This window comes from Prinia subflava, chromosome 25, assembly GCF_021018805.1.
Source record: "Prinia subflava isolate CZ2003 ecotype Zambia chromosome 25, Cam_Psub_1.2, whole genome shotgun sequence".
In the NCBI taxonomy this organism is placed as follows: domain Eukaryota; kingdom Metazoa; phylum Chordata; class Aves; order Passeriformes; family Cisticolidae; genus Prinia; species Prinia subflava.
The window spans coordinates 3,687,122-3,702,232 of NC_086271.1; the positions used below are offsets into that span (position 1 = coordinate 3,687,122).

At 38.5% G+C, this 15,111-nt stretch overlaps 1 protein-coding gene across 1 annotated transcript in view; it reads right to left on the reverse strand.

The window, feature by feature from the left end:
• Window positions 1-1,126: 1,126 nt before the first annotated feature.
• ZNF654 (zinc finger protein 654) overlaps window positions 1,127-15,111 on the reverse strand; it is a 30,223-nt gene continuing 16,238 nt past the window's right edge. Inside the window, exons 5-9 of the mRNA XM_063419331.1 lie at window positions 14,153-14,355; window positions 13,280-13,419; window positions 9,046-9,187; window positions 5,265-7,581; window positions 1,127-4,936 (exon numbers count right to left, since the gene is read on the reverse strand). Of these exons, the coding sequence (XP_063275401.1) occupies window positions 4,929-4,936; window positions 5,265-7,581; window positions 9,046-9,187; window positions 13,280-13,419; window positions 14,153-14,355 (2,810 nt within the window). The 3' untranslated portion in view covers window positions 1,127-4,928. The remainder of the gene's footprint in view (window positions 4,937-5,264; window positions 7,582-9,045; window positions 9,188-13,279; window positions 13,420-14,152; window positions 14,356-15,111) is intronic.

Genomic DNA, 15,111 nt, shown 5'->3' on the forward strand with positions numbered 1-15,111 from the left:
GGGCAGGTTGCCTCAGAATGGTTACCCTTCCATTAATCCTTAGAGAGGAAAAGTACACTGGCATCAGGGAGAATGGAGAGACTTTTCAATATCCAGGACTGATGTCTCCCCACAGCTCTTTTCTTGTTCTAAACCAAGACCAGCCCTTTCAGCAGGATTTATAATTATTTATAATATATTTATATATAATTTTACTTTGTAAGTGCTTCCCCTTTGGAGGTGATGGGGGTGGAAAGGGGATAATTTCAGAAGTAGGTTTTATTTTTCTCTCTTTCTCATAACTCGGAATTCCCTTTACAGTTTTTACTCAAACTTTTAATTGACTTGAGCATTGAGCAGGAACTGGCATTCCCAAACGGGAAGAAACAGGAAAATTATTAGACTATATAAACCAAAAGGTGGACAGTATTCTTGTAACAATAAATTGCTGTCATAATTCAAGGCATTACTAGAAGGGCTTTTGTTGTATTTCTCTCCTGTCCATCTGAGGAGGGGCAAAAAAGTTGACATTTGGTGTTAATATATTTAACAATGAATTTATAAAATGGCCATTTCGATAAATATTTTTGGTGGCAAAAGGTACCTGAGGCCCCTTACCCTTATATCCATGCTTAACTTCCCCAGGCAAGGACCTTGTCAAAATTGTCCAAAGTAGAAAATAAAGATAAGTTTCAAGTTATACACACACAAAAAATTACCATCCAAAATTTTCTAGAAGACAATCAGAAATCTGCAGTCAAACAACCCTAGGAAATTACAGGGCTGTGAATAATAAATCTGAATTATCCAGTAATTTCAGATGGCATTATTGAACTTTCAGAAGCCAAAGAAAAAAGCAGCTACAATGTCTTTCTGTCTGAACCAACCAGAAGCAGAGATATTGTAAAACAGCTGCACCCAGACTTGTCTGTGGTCCCAAATTTGGATTTTGAGCCCTAGGAATTAACTGCTGGCCCATGTTGAAGCTTGGTCTGTTCAAATCCAAATATCCACACACCTGGAACATCGAGACCTGGCACCTTCACACAGGTGCCACACAACCATCACGTACCAAACATAACACAGTGGCTCTGAACATCACAGCACCATTTCCAGAGTGACTCTCCAAAAGACAAGCTCAGTTTCTATCAACAACAAAGACAATGTTTTATTGAACAAATCTATGTACAGTACAAAAGGTTTTTAAAATGAAACACTACTGTAGATTTATTGCAGTTTGATGGCTCAGTTTTAATTTGTACTCTTATATAAAATGCAAAGTAAAATAATTTAACATTCAACAAGGAAGCACAAATTTCCTTTCTTGCTGAACCTGTAACAGCTTTTACAAATTAAGAGTCCCAAAATGCATACACTGCATTTAATCAGAAAGGTGTTATACAGTACCAAATAAATTAAGAAAATAGTAACACTACCACCCCCTTTGGGTCTTTTGTCCATAGCACTGGTGTTAAACAATAAAAGAAATGAGTACAGCTGAACCTTCCGTGTGATATTAAAATCACAAAGTTTAATGTTATAAATTATCCAAACTATACAATTCATATAATTTTAATGAATATGGCTAAATAACCAAAGTACCAGTGACCTTGCCCCACAGACATGACCACTTGCCACCTACTTTCAGTATTCCTTTTTTTGTGAAAGGTGCCTACACCAAGCGGCAGCTTTTTGAAATTAGAAATTACATGACCTTTACAGAGAAATACGATGGGGTTAGAGGAGAACACTCTTAAAAGCAAAGTTCAAATCCAACCGGAGGAATGTTATTAAATACAATTATGAGCACTGAATTGCACCAACTTGGATCCACAAGGCTCCTAAGCTCATGTATAACTTCAGGCAGCTTTAGGGCAGCTGGAGGCTTACATTACACACGTACTTCAGGATTTCTTCAATCAAAGTGATACATCCTCAAGGGTTTCCAATTATATCACACAATGCTTAATGCCTGGGGAAAAAAAATCAACCAAAAAACCTCCAACTTTTGAGACTTGTAACCTGTTCTCAGCCTTAGAAGTTGCAGGCTTAGTATGGGCTATTATCTTGAGTATTACTCAAGATAATAAAGACTCCTTAAAAAGCATGGAGAATTATTCCACACATGATCCAAGTGTCTTTTTGCCTCTGATTCAAGTTGCTTAATACTGCAACTATCTGAGAATAACAACAGGTATCAGAGAGTAGCTCAGAGAAAATGCAATGACTTTTGAAGTGAAAATAATTATTTTAGAATGTTACCACCCACTTGCTACTTTAAGTCAATTTAACAGATTCCTGATAATTGTTAGGTGATCCTCATCTTCACCTAGGTAAGAATTTATATTTCCTGTTCTCCAGAGTGTACACACTGAATACATGAGAGAAACAAATGGTGGTGTCCCAGAAAAGCATTTTTTGAACAAAAAATTACTTTAATGCAGGTACAAAAAATTATGGTCACAGTTTATGCATGTACACAGATGCATTTATCTATACACTTAAACCAAAGATAATACAAATCTCAATCATGTTTTTAAAGCATCTTCAAACATATGGAGCTCCAGGGAAAAGGCAAAAAAGCACCAAAGATTAAAAGGTACATTAAAAACATTTTACACAAACATCTTTCTTGTATCTTTGTTGACTCGGGTTTTAGATTTTCAGAACTGTAATACTTAAAATGAACCTTTTTTTTTCCCCCCAAATATATTTAAGCAATGTCAAGCAAAGAAGGGGGAGCCTGGGCACATTCAACACAGTACCCAGGTCCTTAAAAATTAGTTGGTATCTTGAAAGTAAAAAATGTGAAAGTGCATTTGTCTGATAAGGACCCTATTAACTTTATGTTTAAAACTTTTAATGTATTTATACATGTAAACCTATGTATAGTGTGTATATACGTATATATAATGAATGATGCAGTTAAATCAGGCTTTTTGCAACTGCAAAAAAATTCTTTGGTGCCTCAAAGATAATACAAATCTCCGGAAGTGGGCCATAACTGGGATTCATGTAATGCACACATACCTGTGATCATAATTTTATAACCTTCTATGTTAATCCAACTCAAAGTTAAGGCAAAACTCTTCTAGAACTCAACAGCATGATTTTGAAATTGCATTCTTTTTACCTTGCAGGAAGGGGAAAAAAAGCAGAATTAACGCAAATTTCTGTTTACTTCCACAGAGGATTATTAACAGAGGCATTAGTTTGAGTTTGTGTTCCAGACCTACTTCACTGCCAATCTTACAGAGAAACCCTTGGGTCTGCAAGTGTGAGCCACTGCTACAATGAACAGGGGGTTTTATGCACCCCCTGATTTTTCAGACGTGAATTTTCACCCACCTGTTGATTTAAGCCCTGCGCACACTGTGACAAACTCTTCAGTGACAGCTGAGCAGAGCAGTTGCTCTGTGCTGTCCTACATTTCTGGAATGACTCAACATCAGTTTTCACCCCTGTGCCTCCCCTGCCTGCAATCCCACTACAATTTTCATAGAACAGGATCCCAAATAAAAAAATATATGTGGCAAGACAGTGTGAGATAAATTAGAGGACAAATTAGCACAGTAATTGGACAACGTGCATGTTTGCCACACCTCTGCCTTAGGGTAGGAAGACCAACAATTACAAGGGCATCTTTTTGGTTTCAAAATCCTCTATATTTCAGTTTACCATATAGAATTGAAGGACTCCTATTTCCTGTCTTCACACTGTGGTTGTTTCTGTGAACAATGAATTGTGAATAAAGTGCTTAACATTTAAGTAACTCCTTCATCAGCCTCTGGGAAAGGCTCTCCTTTTAAGGGGTGCTACTAAATAGAACTGCAATGTGCCTTCAGGACTGAGGATCCCTCTTTTCTCCTTCCTAGACAGTAAATAGTGACAACACTGAGTTGTGGCCCACCACCATTAAGCAACACCACAGATGTGAAACAGGTTCTTCCTGACCTTTTGGTTCACCCCAGCCTGATGTGCTGTGCTTTTGTTTGCCTTCTCAAGTTCTTGCCAGTCCTACCAACAGCTGAGGGACCTCTGTATTTGCAGAATATTGGTTTAACTCTGCTTTGCAATGCAAGCTTAACCCTCCCAGCATTCTGGATTTGCTTCCATCAGCTGCTGTAAATTTCCACACAATCTACCACTTGTGTTGGTCTTCCCACACCTACAGCAGATGTTTTACAGGACACTTTTACCTCAGCCTTGGAAAGGGCTTCTCTTGCATGCCTCTGATTTCCACCTTGTGCAAATCTCACACAATACCACATCAACTCACTTTTTCCTGCTTGTTCTGTATTTCAAGTTTTTGGCTATTCCAGCTTCCCATCTAGCTCAAGATTTCCTTCCACATTCCTCTTTGGATTCTGAGTAGAAGTTTATGAAACAAGCTCCATGCTTTTGAGCACATAATGGACTCACACATTCAAACTTGGAAAAAAAAAAAGAATGCATGGATTCTTTATGCATCCACAAGGTGACTGTAACACCTCCTTGAATGATTCCTTCTCAGCTGTGTGGACAGATACCCATTAACCACATCAACGAAAGCAGCTTTCAGAACTGGCTGGTTGGATTTCCACAAGGCAATGAACACCTCTGCTTCCTCTGCCTGCTCACCTCTATGCCTCATTGTCCTTCAACTTTCATGCTAGAAAAGCTGTGCCATTAAGCTTCAATCATACATTTGGAATGAACATGGCTTTTTTGGATAACTGGTACTTTGGGGGTTTTGTAGCAACTTTTCTGGACTCAAGACCTGCAGAGCTCCTATTACTCCTCTGTGAGTTTTGTCTAGAAAATGTGCTTTGTCTTTTCAAGGTCATGTTTTTCTAGAGGAATTTGAGACTGCTTCATGATTAAGGCCAACAGGGAAACAAACGGATGCTGCTTCACGTAGTGTTTCCTTACACCACTCCTCATCTGATACTTTCCTCTACAACACTGAATCAGGCACCTGTAAAACACAAAAGATCAGAATGTAAATCATTCCTTAATCTAGAACACTGCTCATGTTTTTCACCATGTTTAGTTTCAAACATGCAAGGAAAGACAGATTGATTGAATTACCCCATTCTGTTTTATCAGAAGTCTTTTCCATTCGTTTGCTACAAATTCTCACCACCTCTTTCTTGTTCTGAACAGCATGCCCAATTTCAACTCCCAATTTAGCAGAGTACTGTGATTTAGTTAGTGTCTGTCTTGCATATTCCTGTTTTCAAAGACCATTTTCTGATTGCTACTGACCGCCAAAGAAACCAACACAGAAGGACTGCAGGACTTACTTTCATCATCTGAATCGAATCCAAAGAGCGTCTGACACTTCTTTTGTGCAAGGTGAGCCTCAAGTGCTTCTGAATTACAGTAGATGGTCAAGCAGTTGCCACATCTGAATCTTTCCGTTGATTTGCTACAAATTTTGTCTTGTTCAGAATAAGCATCTACTTCATCAGCCAAAAGTTTTCTCCGTTTTGGCATGCTAATGTAACGTTCATCAAGGTAACTCGGAGGCAATGGTCTCACGTAGGGTTTTGTTAAGATGACACCGTATGAAGTAGTCTCTGTTGTCTGATTTGGTTTAGAAGGTACTTGTGAGGCCACAGGAGCATTATTTTGTGGTGCATCGTGACAATTCTGTAAAACTGGTAACACTGACCCATTTTCTGTCCTTGTTTCATCTGCTACTCTGTCCAAAGGTATCTGGGCTGCCTTGGATGATGCCTGATCTGGGTCACTGTGCCCATTCACCAGTTGGTCACTAACAACATTACAGTTTTCAGGATTTGGCTGTAACACAGGTGTCTTTTGGTCTACTGAACTTAAAACTGGAGCACTACCCTCAGATGAGCTTTCATTTCCATTGTGAATTACATTATTTGCTTTCTTCTCCACACTTTGAATATATGTCTTTGGTTCTGCAGAATCCTTCCTTGACTTCCAGGTTGGAATTGGTAAATCCACAGTTTCTTTTTCATTAACGGATTCATCATCATCTTGGTAACTACAGAGTTCTGACGGATCATCTGAGGAATCTTTTTCACTTGCATCTTCTGAACATTCTGGGGTTTTATTTAAATAATGCTGAGCCTCGTGTTCATACAGCAAAGGGAGCTCCTCAAATAGCTCACAGCAGTTTGAGAAATTGCACTGAGCTTTAAACACACTGTGACTTTTTGTGTGTTCTGCAAGCTCAGTCGACAGTTTAAACCTCTGATTACAATTAAAGTGTAAACAAAAGTAAACATTTGGATACACGTGTCTCTTCAGGTGGTCTACAAAATGTTGGGAATCAGCAAATTTCCTCTGGCAGAACCGGCATTTTCCTTTATTCCATTTCATTATATGCTGCTGCACCTTCAGATCAGTTGGATGAGTTTTTCTGGCATGTTTGTTGAGGAATCTTATTTTTTTGAACACTCTAGCACAACCATTAGCAGGGCACTTGAAGGTTCCTTCCTCATCCAAAGCATCAATGTCTTTTTGAGGGCAAAACACTCCATTCACTTTATGCAGAATGGGTGACTCTTTACTGGAGCTCTCATCATCCTCAGGCAAACTCTCTGTACTTAAAGCATCAGGAACATTATTAAAACAGCTGTCACTGCTGTTTTCAGTAGCATCATCCTGGTCACTTAGGTGGTTTTCCACTGCATCTGTAACTTGTTTTGCATTCTCAACCTCCTCTTGGACCTGATCAGAACTGGGAGCTACTGTAGCCTCTGGTTCAGTGTCTTTGGAACTCTCAGAATTCCCGTTCTCAAGAGACACAGAAACACCAGAACATTGCACTTCATGAAGAGCAGGAGCCTCCTGCCCAGCCTCAAGAGCTGCAGCGAGATGTTGCCTTTCTATCTTCCTGACATGATTCCTTAAGTGCTTCAGCATGAGTCCCTTCTGCCTGAACTTCCTGGTGCAGAGCACACAGGAGAAGCTGCCCTTTTTTTGGTGAGCTTGTGCGTGTTTCACTATGTGATCCCCAAGGAACTCCTTGTCGCAGATCACACAGCGGTGCCGTGGTTCAGTCTGATCCAACGTTTTGGGTGCCTCAAGAGTCTGGTGGTTCTTTCTGGCACTCCCTTTGGAGCGGGCTCCAGAGCAGTTCCCAGGGTCAAGCTCCCCATTACTGACATTTGTTAAGCAGCCTCGTTCCTCACCCAGAGCCCTGTACTCTGCTGTTTTCTCTGTGCTTGCAGGAGAGTTTTCCAGTGTACTTTCACTCAAGCCATCCAAGGCTTTATCCCCCAATAACGCTAAACAATTCTGCTTGATCATCAAGAAATTCCAGAACTCGGGGTCGAAAAACAATCCTTTCTTCAGGATGGGCAGCAGCTCAAACCGCACGCGGTTCTGAACAGAACTAGTGCACTCATTGTACTCCTCATCTGCACATTTGTACAAGTGTTCAACAGTGTAGTAAGATTCCAAGGTGCGCTCCAGGAAAAAGATGGAGAGAGCACAAATTCTGAGGATCTCCAAGTCGTTTGGCAGAAAATGAGCGATTGCTTTATAAATAAGACTTTTCATGTTGGGATCTTCACGGAGGTCCAGCTGTAGGGCACATCCACAGATCTCAACACAGATCTGAAGGCCGTCTTCACCAACCTGCAGGAAGGAAATCATAGTGTGCATAAACCATTCCCAAACATGCCATGTATTTATAGTCATCTATTGGAAAAAGGGAGTTCGGAAAGCATCCCCCTACTGAACCTCACCCAAGGGCATGAACATTTTAAAATGTTGCTCACACAAGGCTATAAATACAGACACAAAAATGGTTTGCACTGAAAGCTGTACAGCTACAAACCTTCAGCGCTGCCCCATGCACTTCTGTAGTTCAAGACAATTATTTGGGGACATCAACCAAAACTGCAAGAGATCATAGCTGACCTATCAGTATCTTCTGCCTGCCTCTTCATTGCCCAGGCTGTTTCACACTATAATTGGACAGTTCCCCTATATTTTGGCTGTTCTGATGTCTTCAGCTTGAATTACATAAAACCCATGGTATTACTGCTCATAGTTTTGAACAACCAGCAGAAGAACCAGAACAATCCATGGCCAAGAATTCTAAAAGGCTTCATTTTCCAACACTGATGACCCATCCTTCCAATGAGCCAATCTTCTTCCTACTCCACCCTCAAGCTGGGGGCCCTGTCATGAACGTGGAACTCAGAGGAATGATCAGAAATACACTGCACAACAGGCAGCAGAATTAAGTCAAACGAGGTACAGAAAATTTAGAAATAATTAATACCTCCTATATTTGGGTTTTAACAAATACAGACAACGCTCCGTAAGCAGGGGGTTATTAAAAAAACAAGACTATTCAGATGCAAATAGAATTATTAATATCACCACAAGCATTTTAGAATACTTACCCTTGAACAGCAGCAAATTATTGCATTTAGATCTGACAAAATAACCTAGAAGTCATTTAGGGCATAAAATATGAAGGAGCTCTGTTAAGTCAGGTCAATGATAAATAACATTTGTGGGGTAACAACTCACGGGCCTGTGTGCAAAGCATTGCATGTGACATCTTTTGCAGATGAGGCAGAACAAAACTGAGATCTGAAGCCTGAAATATAGCACAATTTTCTGCAGCAAAATAATGTCTTCTGTATAATTCTGCCTTTTTCTTTATGTTATATTAAGAATTTTTTTCCAAATTTAGGTAAAAGGATTCAGAATTTAACAAGGATGAAGGGTACATACAATTACACAGACCCTATTTCTTTAAGAGGTCAGCCTGATAAAGAAAAACCCAACCCAACCAATAAATCATTCACATTTATTCCATGGACTTATTCCTCAAACTTGCTGCACAAACAGAAAAACTCAGAATTCAGTAAAAAAAATAAAATCTTAAAACCACAGAAGCGATTATAATATTGAAGCCCATTCTGGAACCTGACAAAATTTTCAAGATAATATTGTGTCCTTCCCTAACCTCTCTTTTTAAACTTTCCACTAAAAGTGGTCATTACACAATATAAACATCATTTCTCTTTACTTTAACTGGTTAGCAAAAGAGTGGTGGATGAGGTAAAAACAAACAGAACTTACTTCATCCTTAATGACTTTCATGAAAGGGAAAATTACTCTGACATTTGTAGCAATTCTTAGAAGCTGGTAGCACTGGTCCACAAATACTTGTTTTGATGGGTTAGATTTGAGCTGCAGTTTACTCCAAATGAAGATCAGGTCCCTATTAGGTAGAGAATAAAATATGCCAGTTACATTGAGCTTTAGAACTCTCTCACTAAGCACAATGCATTAATAAAGACAATTATTTGCATATTCTGTGACTAAAATCATATTTGCGGGTGTAATACTGATCTAATTAACACCATGACTGCACACAATGTGCACAATGGAAAATGCAACTTAATTACTTTGTTAAAGCATTCAGGCTATCTCCTATCACCAGCCAATTAAATATTCAACAAAACCTTCATGTATTCAGCTCAGTTTCAGAGAAGTGCTCAATAAAATCAGATGGAACAGCACCTAGCCCTCAACACCACAGGCAATAAACATCTGTGTGCTCTTGGAATTAAGTCACTTCCAGTACAAGGATGAAGAGTCCTTCAGGAAAAGAAGCTTTTGAATGTGAAAAATGGAAGCAGCACAGGAAGCTCCTGATGTGGCAGGAAATAGTGATGTTCTCTAGTTATTACACCACAATTTTCTGCCGAGAGCAGTTATGCCAAAGTTTCAGGCTCTACAGCTATCCTACATCTCCATGATCTGCAGCCAAATAACATTCCTGCCTGAGAAAAGCAAATCTAAGTACAGATCAGTGCTAAACCCTGCACAAATGTTAACCTATAAAACAGAGCTAATTGAAGTTTACAGTGTAAAAGTTCTGTGCACTTTAATTCAGAGACTTAGGAAGGCAACTGAGCTAACTTCTAGTCACAAGAAGATCTGCCAGCCTAAAGGTCTCCCACAGGGTTAGCTCTAGTTAGGACTCAGGAGAAATCCCACCACATGACAATGAAAGCAGGACCCATTGGCTTTCATTTTCTGAGGGAAGACACTTTTCTACTCCAGCAGTCTCCTCCCTCAGAAAACAAACCTGGTTACTGATAAAATATTTGGCTGATTTCCATAATCAGACACTTTTGAGATTAAGCTTCTCCCAGTGCGCTCAGAGACTGAATGAAGGGAAGTGACAGAAGTGCCTATGACAAAACCAACTCCACTTTTAAGTTCAGGATAGCTCTAGAATCCTGCTTGACATTGAGAACTTGATTGTTTTCTTTCATTCAGAACCCAAGAGAACTAAAGTTGAAAGAAAGATCCAGCTTATGGGGAAAACTGGAAAGGGAGACCTATAAGCAGCTCTATACACAAAAAATTAGTCTTTCTGGTTCTCTAAAGATACAAGCTGCTCACCTCTGCCTTTACCAGGCTGGAAACCTGAATTCTACATATTTGCAAACTTCTTATGCAAGTTTGAAATCAGTGTCTTCATGCACTAAACCATTATTAGCAACTCTGCAGAAGGCTCAGCCTGAAGTACAGAAGTAAGAACTGAGTATTTTTGCTGTTGTATGTTACATTTCAATAATCCATCTCATTCTCTGCTTGGCCTCACACCATTTCAGAGTGAGCCATTTCAATACTAATCCCAGAGAACGTGAGAAAAATCAAATTATTCTTCTGAGAGATTAAAGGGGCTTGCTGTGTGTTCAGACACGTGCTAGGCTGGCACAAGGAAAGAGCTGAAAAAGGAGAGCAGAAAACTGGAATAAGGAAGAGCTGCATGGGTGAAGAACAAGGGGTTACCCTCCATTTACCTAGACCCTGACATGAAACAGTATTTTAGTGTTTGAGTTTTCTTTTTCTGTGTCAATACAATGGCTTCTCCTTTTCAAGTCCATTTCTGACTTGGTTGGGACAATTTAAATTGTTATTGGGAGATCACAGAACTCAGCACCTCTTTACCAGAGGCATTCCAGCCTCGTAACTACCTCCAAAAAACACCAAAACCACACTACACCTCCACCAGCAAGATGAAATGATGGTTAAACCCTCCCTAACTTAGGTGGATCTACACCCTTTGCTACTCTTAAGTGGGGAACACGCTCTGCCAAAAGACTGATCAAACCTGTGGTAAAAATTCTTTGACTTACTGAATTTACTGCCTAGGAATCACCTGAAAACAGCCAAAAGGGCGTTTAAAAATCATCTCTCAGAGAAGGAAGGCCATCTATGCCTGCTCCATCAAAATATTGTGTGTCTTCCTTAGGCGACAACACTTCGACAGAAAGTATTAGGAATTGATTTCTTACCAGTACTTCGCACAAAAATATTTTTAGAATGGTCAAGCACATCTTGCTTGATGATTTCATTCCAGAAAAAGAATTTGTTCATCTGAATCTAGAATTTATTCTTCACATCAGAGAAAATTTGAGTTTTGTGACCAAGCTGCCTAAAGCTCATCTTCCTCCAAGATGACAGCTAATGGTTTTAGCTTGAAGATTTCATACAGGCTGTAGCAAATGCCTGCTACTTACAGCTTTCTAATCTGTTTTGCTGTTTTATCTTGGCTTGTAGTGTTAGCAGCTAGATCTCTGTTAGATCTGCAAGGCCCTCAGTTCCAGACAAGGTGAGATGATTTATACTGTGCTGGAGACATTAAAATCTTCCCTGGGGAAAAACACACTCTGTAGATTAATTTCACCTGGCTCCTACTTCTTCAAAAAGTTGGATTACAGTACAGTCATGCCTTCACAAGCTTTGCTGCAGCTTCCATGATCTATTAAGTATTACACAGAGTTCTTGCTGGGAACACAATTGTTAAGGCTCAGCATCTGTGAGGAATGAAACATCTGTTTGAGCTGCAGACATAACTGCTCTGAACTCTCTACCAAAGATCCTCAAGTTCTGTATTTTGGATAAATTAAAATACTGAGAGATGCCAAGACTGTTTCCCTGAAAACTAGGTATCAAACAGTACTCAAGCCTCTACAGGATTTTCATCTTTGACATCTGCTTTGCCAGAACATATAGAAGATAAAAAGAGATACATCTTGCTTTGAACAGCAATTTCAAAAATGGATGATGCAAAACTCAACGATCAGCTGGATAAGAGCAAGGTCAACATGTTACTACAGCAAAAGGAGTTTTAATTACAGTATTAAAAATGCATTTCTTCCAAATCTGAATGCCCCAAACAGAAAGCATTAATCCATGGAGATTATGCCTGTCATTTCCCAGTAAAAATAGGGAGACGCAGCTTTTGGGCAGGAGAAAGCAAAGATGGATTCAATTCCCACTGAGCTCACACAAACTCAACCTTTTTGGTTGAACTTCATCTTTCCTATGGGGACAGTCCTGTCCATCTTTTCCTGGACAGACTGGATGAGAAATGCCAGTAGCTATTGCCAACACATAAATGGATGTCATTATCAGAATCTCAATAGGTTTGACTGAGCAATTACTCATCCAGCAGTCCAGTAGACAAGGAAAAATATTCATATCAAACCAACCATTATCATATCTAGCTTTCATTAGTTCCTTGAGACAACAAAGCTCTTTGATTTCCTGGAATCTGGGAACACAGAAATACAAGGTAGCTTCTGAACTCAATATTAAAATTAGTTAGATTGATAATTCCATGTCTATCAAATCCTTGCTAGGATGTTTTGTTTTAACTACATAAATAATACATGCATAAACAAACAAACAATTTTTTATCAAGGAATGCATAAGTTCATTGCCTTTAGGTACAGAAATTATACAGGCTCAACAGGATTATATTCCTTAGCCATCTTTCAGTCCTCAGAATGATCAAATTTGTTGACAACTCTCTAGAAAACTCTTCTTAGCCCTTGAAACAAGTCCAGGTATCAAGATGATTGAACGTGTGTGAAGACATCTTCAGTGCTTTCTAGAGAACCCCATCTAGATGATAATTTCCATAATTAACAGCACATTTCCAGCACCATACATTCTCCTTTTAGGAACATTTGTGACACACTACTCTTATAGAGAAAAATATTTATATGGCCAAAGCCTACAGACTGCATTTTGCCAGTAATAAATGCTACATTTCTAGGTAAGGCATGTACAGGTTCATTTTTCTGTTACTTTCAAACAGTAAATAAAAGTTATGAACTATTAGACTACCCTGTATATGACTGTGTGTAAAAGGGCAAAAAGGCACAACAGAAGCACCAAGAACATTTAAAAATCTTTTTTATCTGGTATTTTTAAGTTAGGTGAGTTTCCTTTTGGCAATAAGCATGTACTTTCTGCTCAGCTGCTTCCCCAGAAATAAAGTATTTACCATATACAATACATGTCCCCATTTTGGAGCTGTGGGACTAGGAAGGATTCACAAAGCTGTAAGGCTAAGGTAGTCTTCCCTTCTTTTTCAGTGTTGCAGATGATCTCAATTCCACTCTTGCAATCAGTCCTCAACAAGTGCTATACAATTAAAATAAAATCGGTTTAGATGAGTTTGCTGACATGAAATCAAAACCAATCAGACCTTGCACTACTAAAGACTTCAGGAATTGCTATTAACACAGGATGTCTTTAGAATGGCTTTTGTGTACATCTGTAAGTAAAGATTTTGGAGGTATTTTGAGCTCTTTCATATTTCTTGGAGTAATGACCATCAGAATAATTGTCTGAGAAATTAAAATGCTACACAAAAGCACTTTTTTGCTTGTTCTTGCCACCTTTAGGTGGCTTGCTCTTAGAACAAGGTTAAAAAAAGAACTGTCACATACTAAGTGCTATCAGTGATAAATTAGGGCCACATTCAGCTCAAGTGTCATTTTACATATTGGGGCATTATTAAAAATTTAACAAAACGATATAATGTATGATTAACATCAATCAGGCTGAAGTGCTAAAATAGACAATAGTAAAATAGTCAATACACTGAAATTACAAAATATTTAGGGAATAAATCTACAAGAATACTTGACCAAAAAACTGCATTTAGGTCAACAAGATTTGTAGGCACTTCACATTCAACTTTTCCAAGTTTAAGCCAGTACTAAGTTTAGCAACACCAGTGTGGCTGTCTGATTTTTATGAGAGTTGGTCCCACAAAATCAGAGTTCCACACGGTCCCCTTGACAACTTGTACACAGCAAGTAAAAAGCAGCACTTCATTTTAAAAAAAGAAATGTATACTGACAAACAATACCTCCTGGAATAGCTGATCTTCTAATGGTGACATATAAAGACAGGTGAAAAGAGCTTGATGGAAATACAGATCTTTACTGATATCTGGATGATTTATGCAAGATTTGATAAGAGCCATTGCCTCAGGGATGCGTTCACAGGCAATAAGGTATCTGGCACGGAGTTCAAAGAACAGTGGATTTTCAGAGCTTAAATATTTGTTAACTGCACAGAAAAGAAAGATTTAAAGGCAATTAGAATATGAAGTCCAAACAACAAATATATCTAAAAGTAATGTTGTTTAAAATAACAAATAATATTAAGGAAAAATAAAGCCTCTGCTAAAAAAGTCTATCAAATATTAAATTAAATACCATAAGGAATCTGTCCTTCTGCTTGGAAACAAATTGTTATTTTTCTTAAACCAGTAATCTAATTCAGTATTTTGTTTCTATCAAGTTAACAAAAGGTGCTGCAAAAGGATTAGTAAAATTTATATTATATAGAAGCAGATGTGAGCATTTTAAAGAGAAAAAATTCTCAACTTTCTCAGCAGTGGAATCCATGTGACTGTCAGAAGTATAGGATGGACATCGCTTCCAAAGCTGTAATTACATGTATTTAAAAAAACCTCAAGATACTCATTACCCATTAAAATGTAAGACCTCAAAGTGGTGAAAAAAGTTAATGGCAATTCACATGCTATAGCCTTCAGAAGCTTTGAATGCCTTGATTTTGCTTAGTTGGAAAACATTTTCCTCTGAAAGTGCTACTGCACACAATTCCTGTCTAAATACCTTTAAATTCTTGTTCCTAATTTCTGGAAAGCTGTTTTTCAGCTCTAAAAGATAATCTTAATCTTCAACTGAGATACTGAAAATACTCAACATTGAAGTAACTGGAAATTCAGAAATAGCTAGAAGACATGCTTTACAGCTTTACTAAAAAAGATCATGCAGATTGTAGTATCTCCTTGGATTA